Genomic DNA, 12,337 nt, shown 5'->3' with positions numbered 1-12,337 from the left:
CCTCTTCTCACAGGCTTCAGGAAGCAGCTTAGTTTTCACCTGAAGTGGAATTGATTTTTGTCCTATGACTACTCCCTGATATCAATCAAAACAATGGAAGTGAAGACAATTAGAAGATTTGCTTCAAAAGCACAGTCCTGCATCTAAGGAAAATCTTACAGACTAGACACCATCCACAGAATAAGAATGCAATGATAATTTTGTAAAGAAGATAGGTTCAGTCTTTTTCCCATCCTCTTTTTTCCATCCCCTGACCCCTTCACAATCTTACTAAACACCTATTCAATTTCATACATGAGATGCAGGTTCAAACTTTAAACAGAAAGTTAAAAATCACCTTTAAGGCTGATAAAGTCCAGGAAATTTTAGCATGGAAGGAAATAGTAATTTTGAGAAGGCAGTTGAGCTGGAAGTTGTGTTTAATTAAATAGTAACCTAAGCCAGCTTTTGCAACAATGTTCCCCTTCAAAGATATTTAAATTATTTTTAAAAATTCTAATTTCTTTTTTTAACTACAAGAGAAGTAGATAAGTCCTAGAAAGATAAAGTGGTCTGAGCAGGTCAGTAGCAGAGGAGAGAGCGAATTCAAACCTTGCAGATTCCTGTGGTAGCTCCATCTGCACTGTGCATGTGGGACAGCCGTGCGTAAAGAAAATGACCCAACAGGAAACATTCCAGGTTTTCTGCATGTAAATGGTTGCTGCCTCAAAATCAGAGGATGATGGATGCTGAAAATAGCATTTGAATCCTCATCTTTCATGTATCAGTTGTCGGGCACACACTGACACAAACAGTTAGGAAAGAGATTTGCAACAACTGTCACCCACTGCAAGCAGCCAAAGTGTGACTTCTTCCAAGAGGAAGGAAATCAGTAGGAAAAAACAGTACTTCTTTGATGCGATCTTGTTGTGCACAAAACAAATGCACATGAAATTTGGCTCCCCTAAGTACTGTAAGGCTCACAGAACAAGAAACACTTTCCTTGCTCAGTATTCATACCCAGGAGAGCACTTTCTCTTTTTTAGATCTCTTGCAGGCGAGCTGTATGTGTCTTTTTGAGTAAAAATTATTTTTAATGTCCTTCTCTCTTTGTTCCCATCATATTTTCTTGCTGACAGTTACCCACACTTCCAAAACCTGTGTCGCCATGTACTTCCTCCTCTCCATCCCTGCTACTCTGCCTCTCAGCATCTGAGTTATTCCCCTTCAGTCTTCCCAACAGCAAGACACATGGAGCTCACACTATGTCCTCAGTTACAGCTTGGGGGGCTGGACAGTTGGGTGGTGGTTGGATGGCTTCTACAAAAGAAAATGTTGCACTTGCAGAGAAAATTCAGTGATGACCTGGAGGACACACACCAAGCTCAACAAGGGTGCTCAGAAATTTTAGAATCATAGAATCATTAAGGTTGGAAAAGTCTTCCAAGATCATCAAGTCCAACTTTTAACCAAATACTACTGACGCCACTAAACCATATTGTGAAGTACCATGTCTTCTCATTTTTTGAATACTTCCATAGATGATGACTTCACCCCTTCACTGGGCAGCCTGTTCCAGGCCTATCCTAAACAATCACTCTAGTCACTATAATTCTTTGCACACCTTTGTATTACTAAATATTGTTTTTACTTATCTGGATTGTTTTACTTTTTGGTAGAATTATCATTTCATAAAAGTCGGTTTTGAAATAAGTCCGCGACAAGTTCCATTTTTTTTTCCTGCTAAAAAAATAAAATTATAAAAATGCTTCCTGGAATCTGTATTACTTGTCTATGGCAAGGACTGAGGATAAAGTCTAATCTGTCCATCACAAATGTTTCCCAGCTGGATTTTAGGCCTTCTGTATATGCTATAAGAATTTTGCTTAACAGGAACCTGGAAAGGAAAAGAGCTGCACTATTTTTAAATTTTTTTTTTTTTGGAATCCTCTGAGAAAATACATCTTTGGTTGATTCACCGGTAAGTGATCATCACCGAGGAATGCAAGCACTGGGTTTTATCTCAACTGTGCGCAAATACTTCTTGCTGCTTTTGCCACCACGTTAAGCTTGCTTTGCTTTGTGTGTCCTCAGACTATTTCACTGAAATGGCAGTGCATCATCTTTAGTTAATTTGTGCTGCTGGGCTCCACATAAATTCTTACAGTGAATAAAATGAGCATTACCAATGATAGCTGGGACTGGGATTGTTTGGGTTTTAACCCTTTCCCCCAATAAGGACATTTCTTCAATATAAGTCCTAAAGATAGTAAAAGGATTAAACTGACCACTGTGGGTATGCATATTCCAATTTGTTTTCACTAATTATGTTTTGAATAACACTTTTCAGTTAAAACAGTAACACTGTAAGTTTAGACCAGACACGCATTAATGAAGGAGTTTTTTGATACTCAAAAGGCTTGATAAAAGGAAATTACACACAAAAAACTTGCCACAATTCTTCATCCTCTCTCCCCCCTAAAAATAAAAGCAGGAGAGTGTCTGTATGTTACCGCAGGTGACATCTCAGAAGTTTCTATTGATTAGGTGTAAATGACCCCACAGTGGCCAAAACCAACAGGAAAAACACTGTTCTGTGGGATTACTTTTCAGTCAATTTAGCTGAAAACTAACTGGGGCAGGAGTGACCCAGCTGGCAGCAGCCAGTTGCTCCTCGATCCAGCTGTGCTGCAAAATCACAGCACTGAGTGGGAAATCCAGCTTTGCTGGCCATGCCTAAGTGAGACAATCTTCCCAAGCAGCCAGATGAGGCAGGCAGACCACACTTCACAGCAGAGCTGACAAGAGAAAGCAGTAACTACATGAGCCGGAGATCTCTTACCTGACCACTGCTGTAAGATGAATCTAAGGTGTCATGCGTAGTGAGGCAGTCCATTAATTTTCCATTCCGCCGGCAGCCCAAGTGCACCAGGTCTTGGCAGTAAGCATGGCAGGTGTACCTGCAATCTTAAAAACCCACACACAGACACCAGGGGAAAAAAAGAAAAGAAAAAAAAAAAAAAAAGGAAACGAAAAGAAAACAAAAAGACAAAAAAAGAAATTAAAATTGTATTTAGAAATTAGGTTTCTGCAGGTAGAACATAGGAGTGAGACACATCCTTATTTGCTACGTGACCTCAGAGCAATAACCACCTCTGAAGTGAATTTCCCTACCCTATCAAAGATAATAATAGCTACACAGTGCTGGAGATGTAAATTCACCGGAGTGAAGGTGACAGTGCAGCACACCTCCCAGTGTCACACTGACAGGCCTGCAGTCGAGCAGGTCTTTAGTTAGATCAGGGCTGCCTCACTGAGATGGTCTTGCAAAAGGTCCATGCCACAAACGAGGTATTGGCTGTTGCAATGTAAGCGTGAAAGGGGCATTTCTCAGAAAAGACACAACATTTTCGACTTACAGACAAAAAATTCTATCCACATAGAATTACTGCTACATATATTTTCATGTTTTAAACTCTAGGTACTCATAAGAATATGCACATGAATACTGAAAGCAGAATAAGTGGCTTATCTGAAGATTAATTATGCTGATAAATCAAATAGTTACCTTCAGTAATAATTCAGAAATTTCACTTGCTGGCTATCAAAGTCAACTAAGATGGCTATTAAAAATGTAAATTCATTATAACAGGCAGATGGCCCTATCTCTATTAAGAAATAGATGATTCATACTCCCTCTAATCTCAAAGAAAGAATCACTTTAAGAGTATTTGCAAAAACAGCTTGTATTTGCTTTGAAGCCCTGTTGTGTTTGCTGGTTTTCTGTGTAAGCTGGGCAGAGTTCATGATGCCATCTTTGTCTAGGACTGAATGTCACTTTCTATTTTTAGGTTTTAAATTGCTTATAATTTTGCCAAAGAGCAACCACTTGCACTTCAAGTTTCCATGCTGGGGAACATCATGCTGTTTGTTTTAGAACATTTCAGCTAAAACAATTTAGCCATTTCCAAGAATGACTTTTGGAGGAAATGCTTTAATTTTTTCTAACTAAGCCACACTTTTTAAAATTTCTTTGTTGGTATAAAGCTTTATACTTTCAAGATTTATAGCAAAAGATGAATTCTGGATGGGCTCTTTTGTGCCCTTATCAGCTTCTCAAAAATTTCAGTTTTCCTTATGTTTAATTAGATTCCCATTGCAAAAAATAAATTATTGAACCTTTGCATTTCCAATCCATACTCATCATGGTGTAATGGGGCAAGATAGCAGAGTATCCCCTGAAATGATTTTCCTCTTGGCTAGGGACTGGATCTTTAATGTAATACCCCTGTACCATGAAACCATTCAAAACTAAAAATTATAACGTGGATTAAGTACAAACCTGCAATCAAATTCCTGTGCCTGATACAGAATTTATGCTACATTTATGTTACATATATAATCTTGCATTAAGGCAAGATTAATTTTATTTATTTGGCACAAAGTCAGCCTGTCAAAACTTTTTCAACACCAACAACCCAGCAAAATTAGTTCCTGGATCAGCACTATGAGGCAGATAACTGGGATGTTTCTGATCTTAAAGCAGACTGACTTCATCACAACTATATCACAATAATATCACTGTATCTCAAGTCACACTCCTCTTGAGACATCAGCTAATTATGTGTTGCAAAGGACCCTGTTGCAATATAAATCAAAGCCCTGAAAAAGACTCAAACTCTCTAAAACAGTCACTGTATTTAATGCAGAATTTGAAAAAGGTGAAGCAATACAGAAGACTGTGGAGACAAATAAAAAGAATGGTTAGGCAGCTGTATGGTGCCCAGGAGAAATGATAGCTGTACCTACATCCTTGTGTGATGCTGGCAAGCCACGTTAGGCTTGCTTCAGTTGCTGCCTAATTTCTCCTGGGTTCCACATTTGAGTTCCTTTATCCAACTTTTAGCAAACATGGAGTATTCCCAGCTGCAGCTGAAGTCAGGGAGAACTGTGCTTTTGGCCCAAATGAGGTTTTCCCAGGGCTCCGTTTTATGCTTATGCATCTGGGATTATTTTTCAGATGATTCATGCACCTCATGAAATTCTGGAGGAGACAGAACACTCATTTTCATGGATGCCTTGAGAAAAGAAGGATTTTGTCTTTGGGAAGGGAGCCCATGAGACACAGTGGAAAAGCCAAGAGGAATAAATAAAATAGAGAGCCATTGTTTATCCGGAAAGAGAACAGGGCATCTCCACAAGAAAGCCAGGATCAGAGCACTTAAATAAAAATTACATTACACTGCAAAAGCAAAAGAAGATAAAATGGAAGTAGTATTTTCATTTCTTTTTTTTTTTTTTCCTTAATTTCTGTGTTTTTTACTTTGCAAGTTCAGTTCATATATCTTCCTTAGAAAAAATGCTTATGAGATTGCACTGTATGGCCACCTTTCAATTCTCCCCCTGTAATTCTGACAAAGCTGGCCATTTCAACTACAAATGGTCTAAAAGCTAATTAAGTTTTATGAAAATTATCTCCAGGCTAAAGGAGAGAGACCCAAACTAACACCCACACTCAGGGCAAAGCTGGCAAAATTCAGCCATTACGCCATTGTCTGGCCATGTCTGGACAATTAGCTCCTGCACTTCGCATCACCTGCGTGGTGAGGAGGTCATGGGGAATGTCCTACAAATCTGTAGGACACCAGGGTTCACTAATTTCCCAACTTCCTGTGACTGCACCATTGTATGTACTGAGCATGCACCAATTCACAAATAATATTAGCAGAAAATCTGTTAGCTAAACAGTGTTCTGAAACAGGATTGCTTATTCAGTTAGGAAACATTAACTCTCAATGCTATTTTCTTTGCCATTTATATTCATTTTAATTTGTGAATCCATAATGTCATTTGCAAGACAAGCTCATAACTTCCACCTGGTTATTATAGGCATAATTATAAAAAATGTGAAAGCTTCATCTCTAAAATTATTTTAATCTTAAGCTAGATTTTAACATATTGTTTATAAGTTTAATAAGCAAGTTTAGAAAAACGATGTTTTTTTCCTAAAACAGTGGATTTATGTATGATCTTTTTTTCATATATGTTTTAGCTTTAAATATATTATTTCATTCCAGTTGTGGCATACAATGTTCCACAAAGGTTTAGACAGCATCAAATTTTAAAAATACCTTCTTCTGGTAAACCTTTACTGGAGCACTTCCAAAATTTCCATGAGTTCAAAAAGTAGCTATAATTCTGCAAAGACTGTTATGGTCATCAGATCATGGATTGCCATATCATTTCTGCTTCAAAAACAATCAGAATCAGGTGCTCTTTCCTGATGTGGTCTGAAAGGAATCCTGTTCTTTGAAATCAGACTCTGGGGACTCAGTACATTTGATAAAAGCATTCAGTGACAATTAGGAAAGCTAATAGTTTTATTTTACTGATGCTCAGACTGTCATGTACACTGAATTTATATATGAAAATGATGCATCAATGCATATTAATTATGCAAGTTGTCCTGAATTATTAAGAAATGCAAAGTAAGTATCTATTTATTAAACATATAAATATTATGGTTTGGAAGTTTCATTGTCAGTTACTGAGGCATAATGAAGCACCTTATGATTTATTATTCTATTGCAACAATGTCTTTACTAGAGTCATAGAAAAAAATAACTTACATTATTGCTAGAAATCACCACTCCTATCCTGCCCTAGTAGGGGTGAACTGGAAGGCTTCAACATGTTCATTTTACATGAATGGACCCTACATGATGTTTGGGTTTTCTTCACCCAAAACTTGACTTTGCCTGATAGCTTGTAAATAGCTGTTCCCATAACCAATTTGCTCCAGGGCAGTGCAGCAGAAAGCAAGAAAAGGAACAGGCAGGAACACAAAAGATGCTCCAACATCAGAGCTTAGTAACTAAGTATTACTAAATCAGGCAGAGGCTCAATAGCAAAGTATCTCTATCCTGCTGTGGTCTCCTGTGCCTAGGAAACTTGTGATTTCATTTCTGTGATGGCCCAGACAAATTTAACTTCCAAATGGATATGCAAAATTATATTGTGCCTAAACAACTGAAGCACATGGAAAGTTCAAAGCCAAATTTGTGTTACTTTTGCATTATTTATCAACCACAGTAAAAAGTCTTGATTAGAAAGTGTCAGGAGGATGCACAACTTGGTCCTGCTACTGTGTTGGGAAGTTAGCAAGTAAAATCATCTTTACATGAGAACCTGTGGCTTAGTTCCCAGCAATCAGAAGAGAGTTTTAGTGCTGTGCTTGCTCGATGGAAAGTATGCCTGTAAAGCTTCTTGGAAAAATTATTCATACTATGTGAGGTGTTTAGTGCTTTAATTTTTAATCAATTTTCAGCGAGCAGGTAACAAAAGTTTAGCTATATTTCTCCTGCACAACAGAATTGAACTGTGTTGTTTCTACAATACACTGGTATCAGCATGTCACAATTCAGTTAATGCTTAATATATGTTGTGTTGGCTTTTTTTTTTTTTTGCTGATGCTTAAATGTCTACATTCTAGTGTGATGCTAAAGTTGCTATAAAGATCTTTTTTAACAGTTTCACTCAGTTCCGTAATGGAATGAGTAACCTATTTGAAATAAGCAGCCTTCAGAAAGCTCTAAGCACAGCTTCTAGGAGGTGGAGATCTGCTGTAACATGAGTTTTATCTCTATTAAATACTCTTTCTTTCTGCTTGCTTGTTTATCTGTTAGTCACACTTGACATCAGTCTGAGATTAAAATAAAGTTCTAACCATATTTCTCAATTAGAGATTTTTTTAGGGATCACTGTTATTTAGAGATAATATATGACTTCTGAGGTCCTTATGGCCATCCTTTCCCTTGAGGGATCTTTGTGTGTATTTTGTGCTTCTTCCCCACTGGGAAGCTACACAAGGCTTAGATCAGATTGAAGTCCAGCAAAGCCCACATCTTCCAAACTCCTGTAAAGCTGTGATTGTCTACAAGTACCACTTAAGGTCGTCTGCTGTGTCTCTGTAGACTCTGCTGTCAATAGATACAATGGCCATTCACAGCCACAGGTCAAGACCCTTTTTGGGATACACGCTTCCCACAGAGAGGATCCTCTGTCATTTTCCCAAGGACAGAAGGACCATAGAACCGGCTTAACTTGCTGTCTAGGGAAATTCTCCAAGAAGCACTTGAACTGCAGCTCTATCCATAAGTGTCAGAGCCTAACTCAGGGTCAGGAACCCTGCCTTGGAAACAGGATAAGCTCCTGTAGCAGTCTCTATTAAGAGACTGTTAATGCTCTATTAAGAGCATATATTTGGACCTCAGCAAAAGACAAGTGCTTTAATCAAACTGTCCAAGTTCCAACACAAATGCTTGTGCTGCTTTTGTTTTGCCAATCTCACTGAGATGTAGTTTGGGTACTGCACAAAAAAAACTGCCATATTGCTCACCAGTTTCAGATTCAGAGTTTTTAGATAACAGTTTATCTGTCATCTAGGCAGGCAACAACCTGATTCTGCCACATGCAAAGGACATTACATTTGTAAAGCAGGAGGGAGTGATCAGTCTTTTGGTAAGAAGAAAACACTTCCCTGAGTGAATCACTGAGAACACCAAGGGAGGCTCAAAGGAGAAAAGAAGGTATAAAAATCAGCAGCCTGCATGAACCTGGGAGTGTTTGATGTCTTCACTGTCTGGGAACTCAGGGACCATATTTCTGATTTTATGCACCAGATAGCAAATAATTGGTTAATACCTAAATTCAGCTTCCCATCTGCAAAACAGGAAAGAATGACAGGTATTTTTGAGTAAACAGTCTGAACTGGATTTTTTTTTCCAGTTTCTGCTACTCGTACCTCTATAAACCTCCAAAATTCTGTCATCTATCTTAGAGCCTTTAAATACTTTTTTTTGGTATGAGCTAATGTTAACATGGTTTGTGCCAGATGGTTTGCTAGATAACTGGTAAACACCAGGACACGTGTTCTGTGTCATGGTCATCCTTGGCCGGGGAGAGGAGATGAGGCAGGCTGGCCAGGAATGGCATCTCAGGGCAGCTCACCAGCCTTTTCTGAGAAGTGGAAGGTGACATTGCCATCCAGCTGCACATTGAAAAACTGGCATGTAAGTGTTAGCATGGATAAAGCATCTCTAAGAGGCCACTGTTAGCCTGTAAGGTTGCTGGCAGCTGCCACAGAGAAGGTTCCTGACTGAGGGAGGATTCCCCACTCTTGGTGCCAGTGCCACAAGAAGGGTCAATGATTCAGCTACTGAAATCTGCACTGGTTCTCAGATGCTTAAACGTCTCTGAGCCCTAAGTGACCTGGCCCTAAGTGACATAGGAGCATAAATCCCATTGATTTACTTTGGAGTGCTAAAGAATTAAAATCAATCTAATTGGTTGATAAAGCTTGTTTGTATTTTTATCAATGTGACAAAACTCAAGTCTTCTCCCTCCTTCCAGAGCTTGCCAACATGATCCAGTGAAGACTTGTCACAGGAGACTCTTGCACAAACGTGGGATCCTACATAACCAGCCTGTAAACAGGCTTCTGCTCCCGAAATCTATTATACTTCTTTTGGCCAGATACTGCTCTGCATATAGTCCTGTTTACAGTCACCACTCCCACAGAAACAGAACACCCAGTGTTTGCTAGACTACCCTGAAATAATCACAAAATCTGTTTGCAAACAAGGCTGAGAATATTCACTTCATTCAATAGAAGTATGGGTTAAAATATAAAGTTGCAATAGGGGAAATGCTTTAAAAATTAAAGCCCAAGACAAGAAAAATCAAGTTTAGGTCATGTTTACTTCTCACTGGCTCCTTTATCTGTTTCAGCATCATACCTAGCTGGAGAGCTGGACCACACCCCCACCTCAGGTTATACCATAGCTATCACGATTTTGGGAGCTCTTAGTATGCCACTTTCTGGGAGGCTGACTGAGAGGTAGATGGCTGAGCTCTCTCTCCCCAGGAAACCTGAAATGCTTCCTTCCTGCAGGTACCTGGGCATGGGAACACCACAAAATAATGCCAGAGTGTGAGGAAGGAGAGGCCTCATTTCTCCTTTAGCCCTCTTCATATACAGATATTTATAGCATTCTTTAGTTTTTTTAACTTCCAGCTTACAACCTAAGAGACAACTTCCTTGTGCTGATTACATTGCTTTTGCTCTGAGTGTTGAGACTCCTACTTCTCCATGCCAGATAGAGGTGGGGAGGCCAAGTTCCTCTGTGCAGTAACTTCAGACAATGAATTAGAGACAAACCGTGGCAGATACCTTGACATATCACCATGTCTATCCTTTCATGACAAACCTCAGAGAGTGCTTTTTGTACACCTGACCCAGTGAACCACAGACCCCTCTCACATAGGCCCATAGGCTCCAGAAAACCTGGTGGACCTGGATAGTGTCAGGCTTTACTGACCACATGTACCAGTGACAAAACCAGGGTGCCCCATAGGAACTGGATTTCTTCTTCAGCTCAAGAGCAAAGAGATTGCATTTCTGGAACAGAAAACAAATCTCATTCTTCATTTCTGAACTGCAGTGAAGTAATGCCACACACCCAAAAAAGTGCTCCATAGGTAAAATCCTAGATTTGACCTCTCCTAGAAATCAGCTTATGATAGTTCATTTACATTTGATTTCCTAAAGAAGTATTGATTTTAAGCTAACTTGTGCAAGCCTGCAGCAGCTGTTGGGTATCTCTACACATCATTAAGCAGCACAGAGGAAAAGCAGAGGGCTGAGCATCCAGCATCCAGCTCACAGCCTTGTGCTGTGCCACACGCAGCCCCCAGAGTCAGGCTGGAGGGACAGATAGCAGCAGCTCCCCAGCAAGTTCTGCCTGCTCCATCTTTTACCACCTGCTCCATAAGGCCAAGCAGCCAGAGGGGTGTCTTGGCATTGCCCTGAACTACACTTGCAGCAGCCACATGGCAGCAGAGTAGCTGGGATGATAAAATGGCAGCTATGGGCCCTTTCCTCTGACAAACCTGTCCACAGGCATTTGAATCCCAGCTACCAGCCTAATCCACCAGACCCAGTAAATTCTACCAATAGTCTAAAAGCAGCTCAGGTTGTCTTTAAATTAAACTAAGTTTTCATATGAAGACCACAAAACCCAGCAGCCCAGAGCACACGCTGAATTCCCACCTTCTGAGGGAACAGCGCCTGAACAAGAATGGGGATGTGGGTCTACACACATTCTCACACCTGATTTTCCTTTTGTGGTGGCTTCATAAAATGCATTTGAAATCCACCTTTGACAGAATCAAAGGCATCAGATATTACATTCAATAAACACCTGACTCAGGAACACATCACTGTATACACTTCTGCATTAAAAATGCAATGGAAAGAAACAGCAGAATTTCTGTTTAATAAGTTAAAAATCAGTCCAAAATATTTATGCAGTTCTACTACAAGTCATGCTGGCATCTTGGGACTTCCACTTGCTTTGACTGTTATCCTCTTTCCAACATTAAATACCAAAAAAAATGGGTAGAATATCCCTTCCATATAAAAAACCAAAAGTGAACTTTCACTTTTGTATGCAAATCCAATGAAAATGCTGGGTTTTGAAAGCATTTACTCTAGTGCCCTCTATTGCTAAATCCCCGAAATATCCAGCATTACGGATACTCACAAAGCAGCACTTCCTTTTGTTTTTACTGAGAAACACAGTGAAAACACAACAGGAAAGAAAAGTATAGTTTAGGTCTCTCCGTGTGTACACTCCCAGAATTGTGAGTTCCTGACCAGACCAGAGTTAACAAACTCCCTCTTCTTGCTGCAATTGGTAACAAACAAGAGTTTCAAGTTCACAGAGGAGATGGAACACAGAAAAATAGTCCCGAGAGCTCAGAAGAGCTCCCTGCTTTACCTGGCCACAACACTGGGATCGGGAGTTAATTCTGAATAGCTGCTGCAGGATCAATGATCACTCCATTAGAGGAGCAAAACAGCAGTTATATCCTGCCAGGACAGAAGCCAGACCTCTAACTGACAGATCACATGAAATTTAAAAGCTTGGACTTTCTGCCAAACAAAACCTGCAGTCTTTTCTGTTTAAATGTGAGATGAGAAAAAGGTTGACTCAAACCCATCAAAATAAATGAAGTTTAATATAAAAATAGTTGCACTTGTGCAGATCACCTCTCACACTGGGTACAGCTCAATTCTAAACCTGCTTTTGCATACTGCATCCAAGCTTGGTCTATGTTTACATCTCAAGCTCTAACATTACATTATCTCCTTAAAACAGGTAATTCCACGCTACTAATTTATTAATGCTACTCTTCATAAATGACCAATTCACAGCTTTTATTTCAGGCGTTATGGGTCATCATGACAGCCTGAGAGAATCTTGAAGCAGCTGTACTGGAGAGGTGCTTAATTCAA

At 39.6% G+C, this 12,337-nt stretch overlaps 1 protein-coding gene across 4 annotated transcripts in view; it reads right to left on the bottom strand.

The window, feature by feature from the left end:
- Nucleotides 1-12,337, bottom strand: part of RASSF3 (Ras association domain family member 3) — a 102,648-nt gene that overhangs the window by 73,073 nt on the left and 17,238 nt on the right. For 3 of the 4 annotated variants that reach the window (XM_041711940.2, XM_072922749.1, XM_030259000.4), the window contains exon 2: nt 2,822-2,946. In XM_041711940.2, coding sequence (XP_041567874.2) covers nt 2,822-2,946 — 125 coding nt within the window. Of the gene's footprint in view, nt 1-591; nt 819-2,821; nt 2,947-12,337 lie in introns of those variants that run through there. The other variant, XM_030259018.4, reaches the window with a different exon arrangement.

This window comes from Taeniopygia guttata, chromosome 1A (genome assembly GCF_048771995.1).
Source record: "Taeniopygia guttata chromosome 1A, bTaeGut7.mat, whole genome shotgun sequence".
Taxonomy (NCBI): Eukaryota; Metazoa; Chordata; class Aves; order Passeriformes; family Estrildidae; genus Taeniopygia; species Taeniopygia guttata.
The sequence above is the reverse complement of the archived record's forward strand: the minus strand, read 5'-3'. Positions and strand labels throughout refer to the sequence as shown.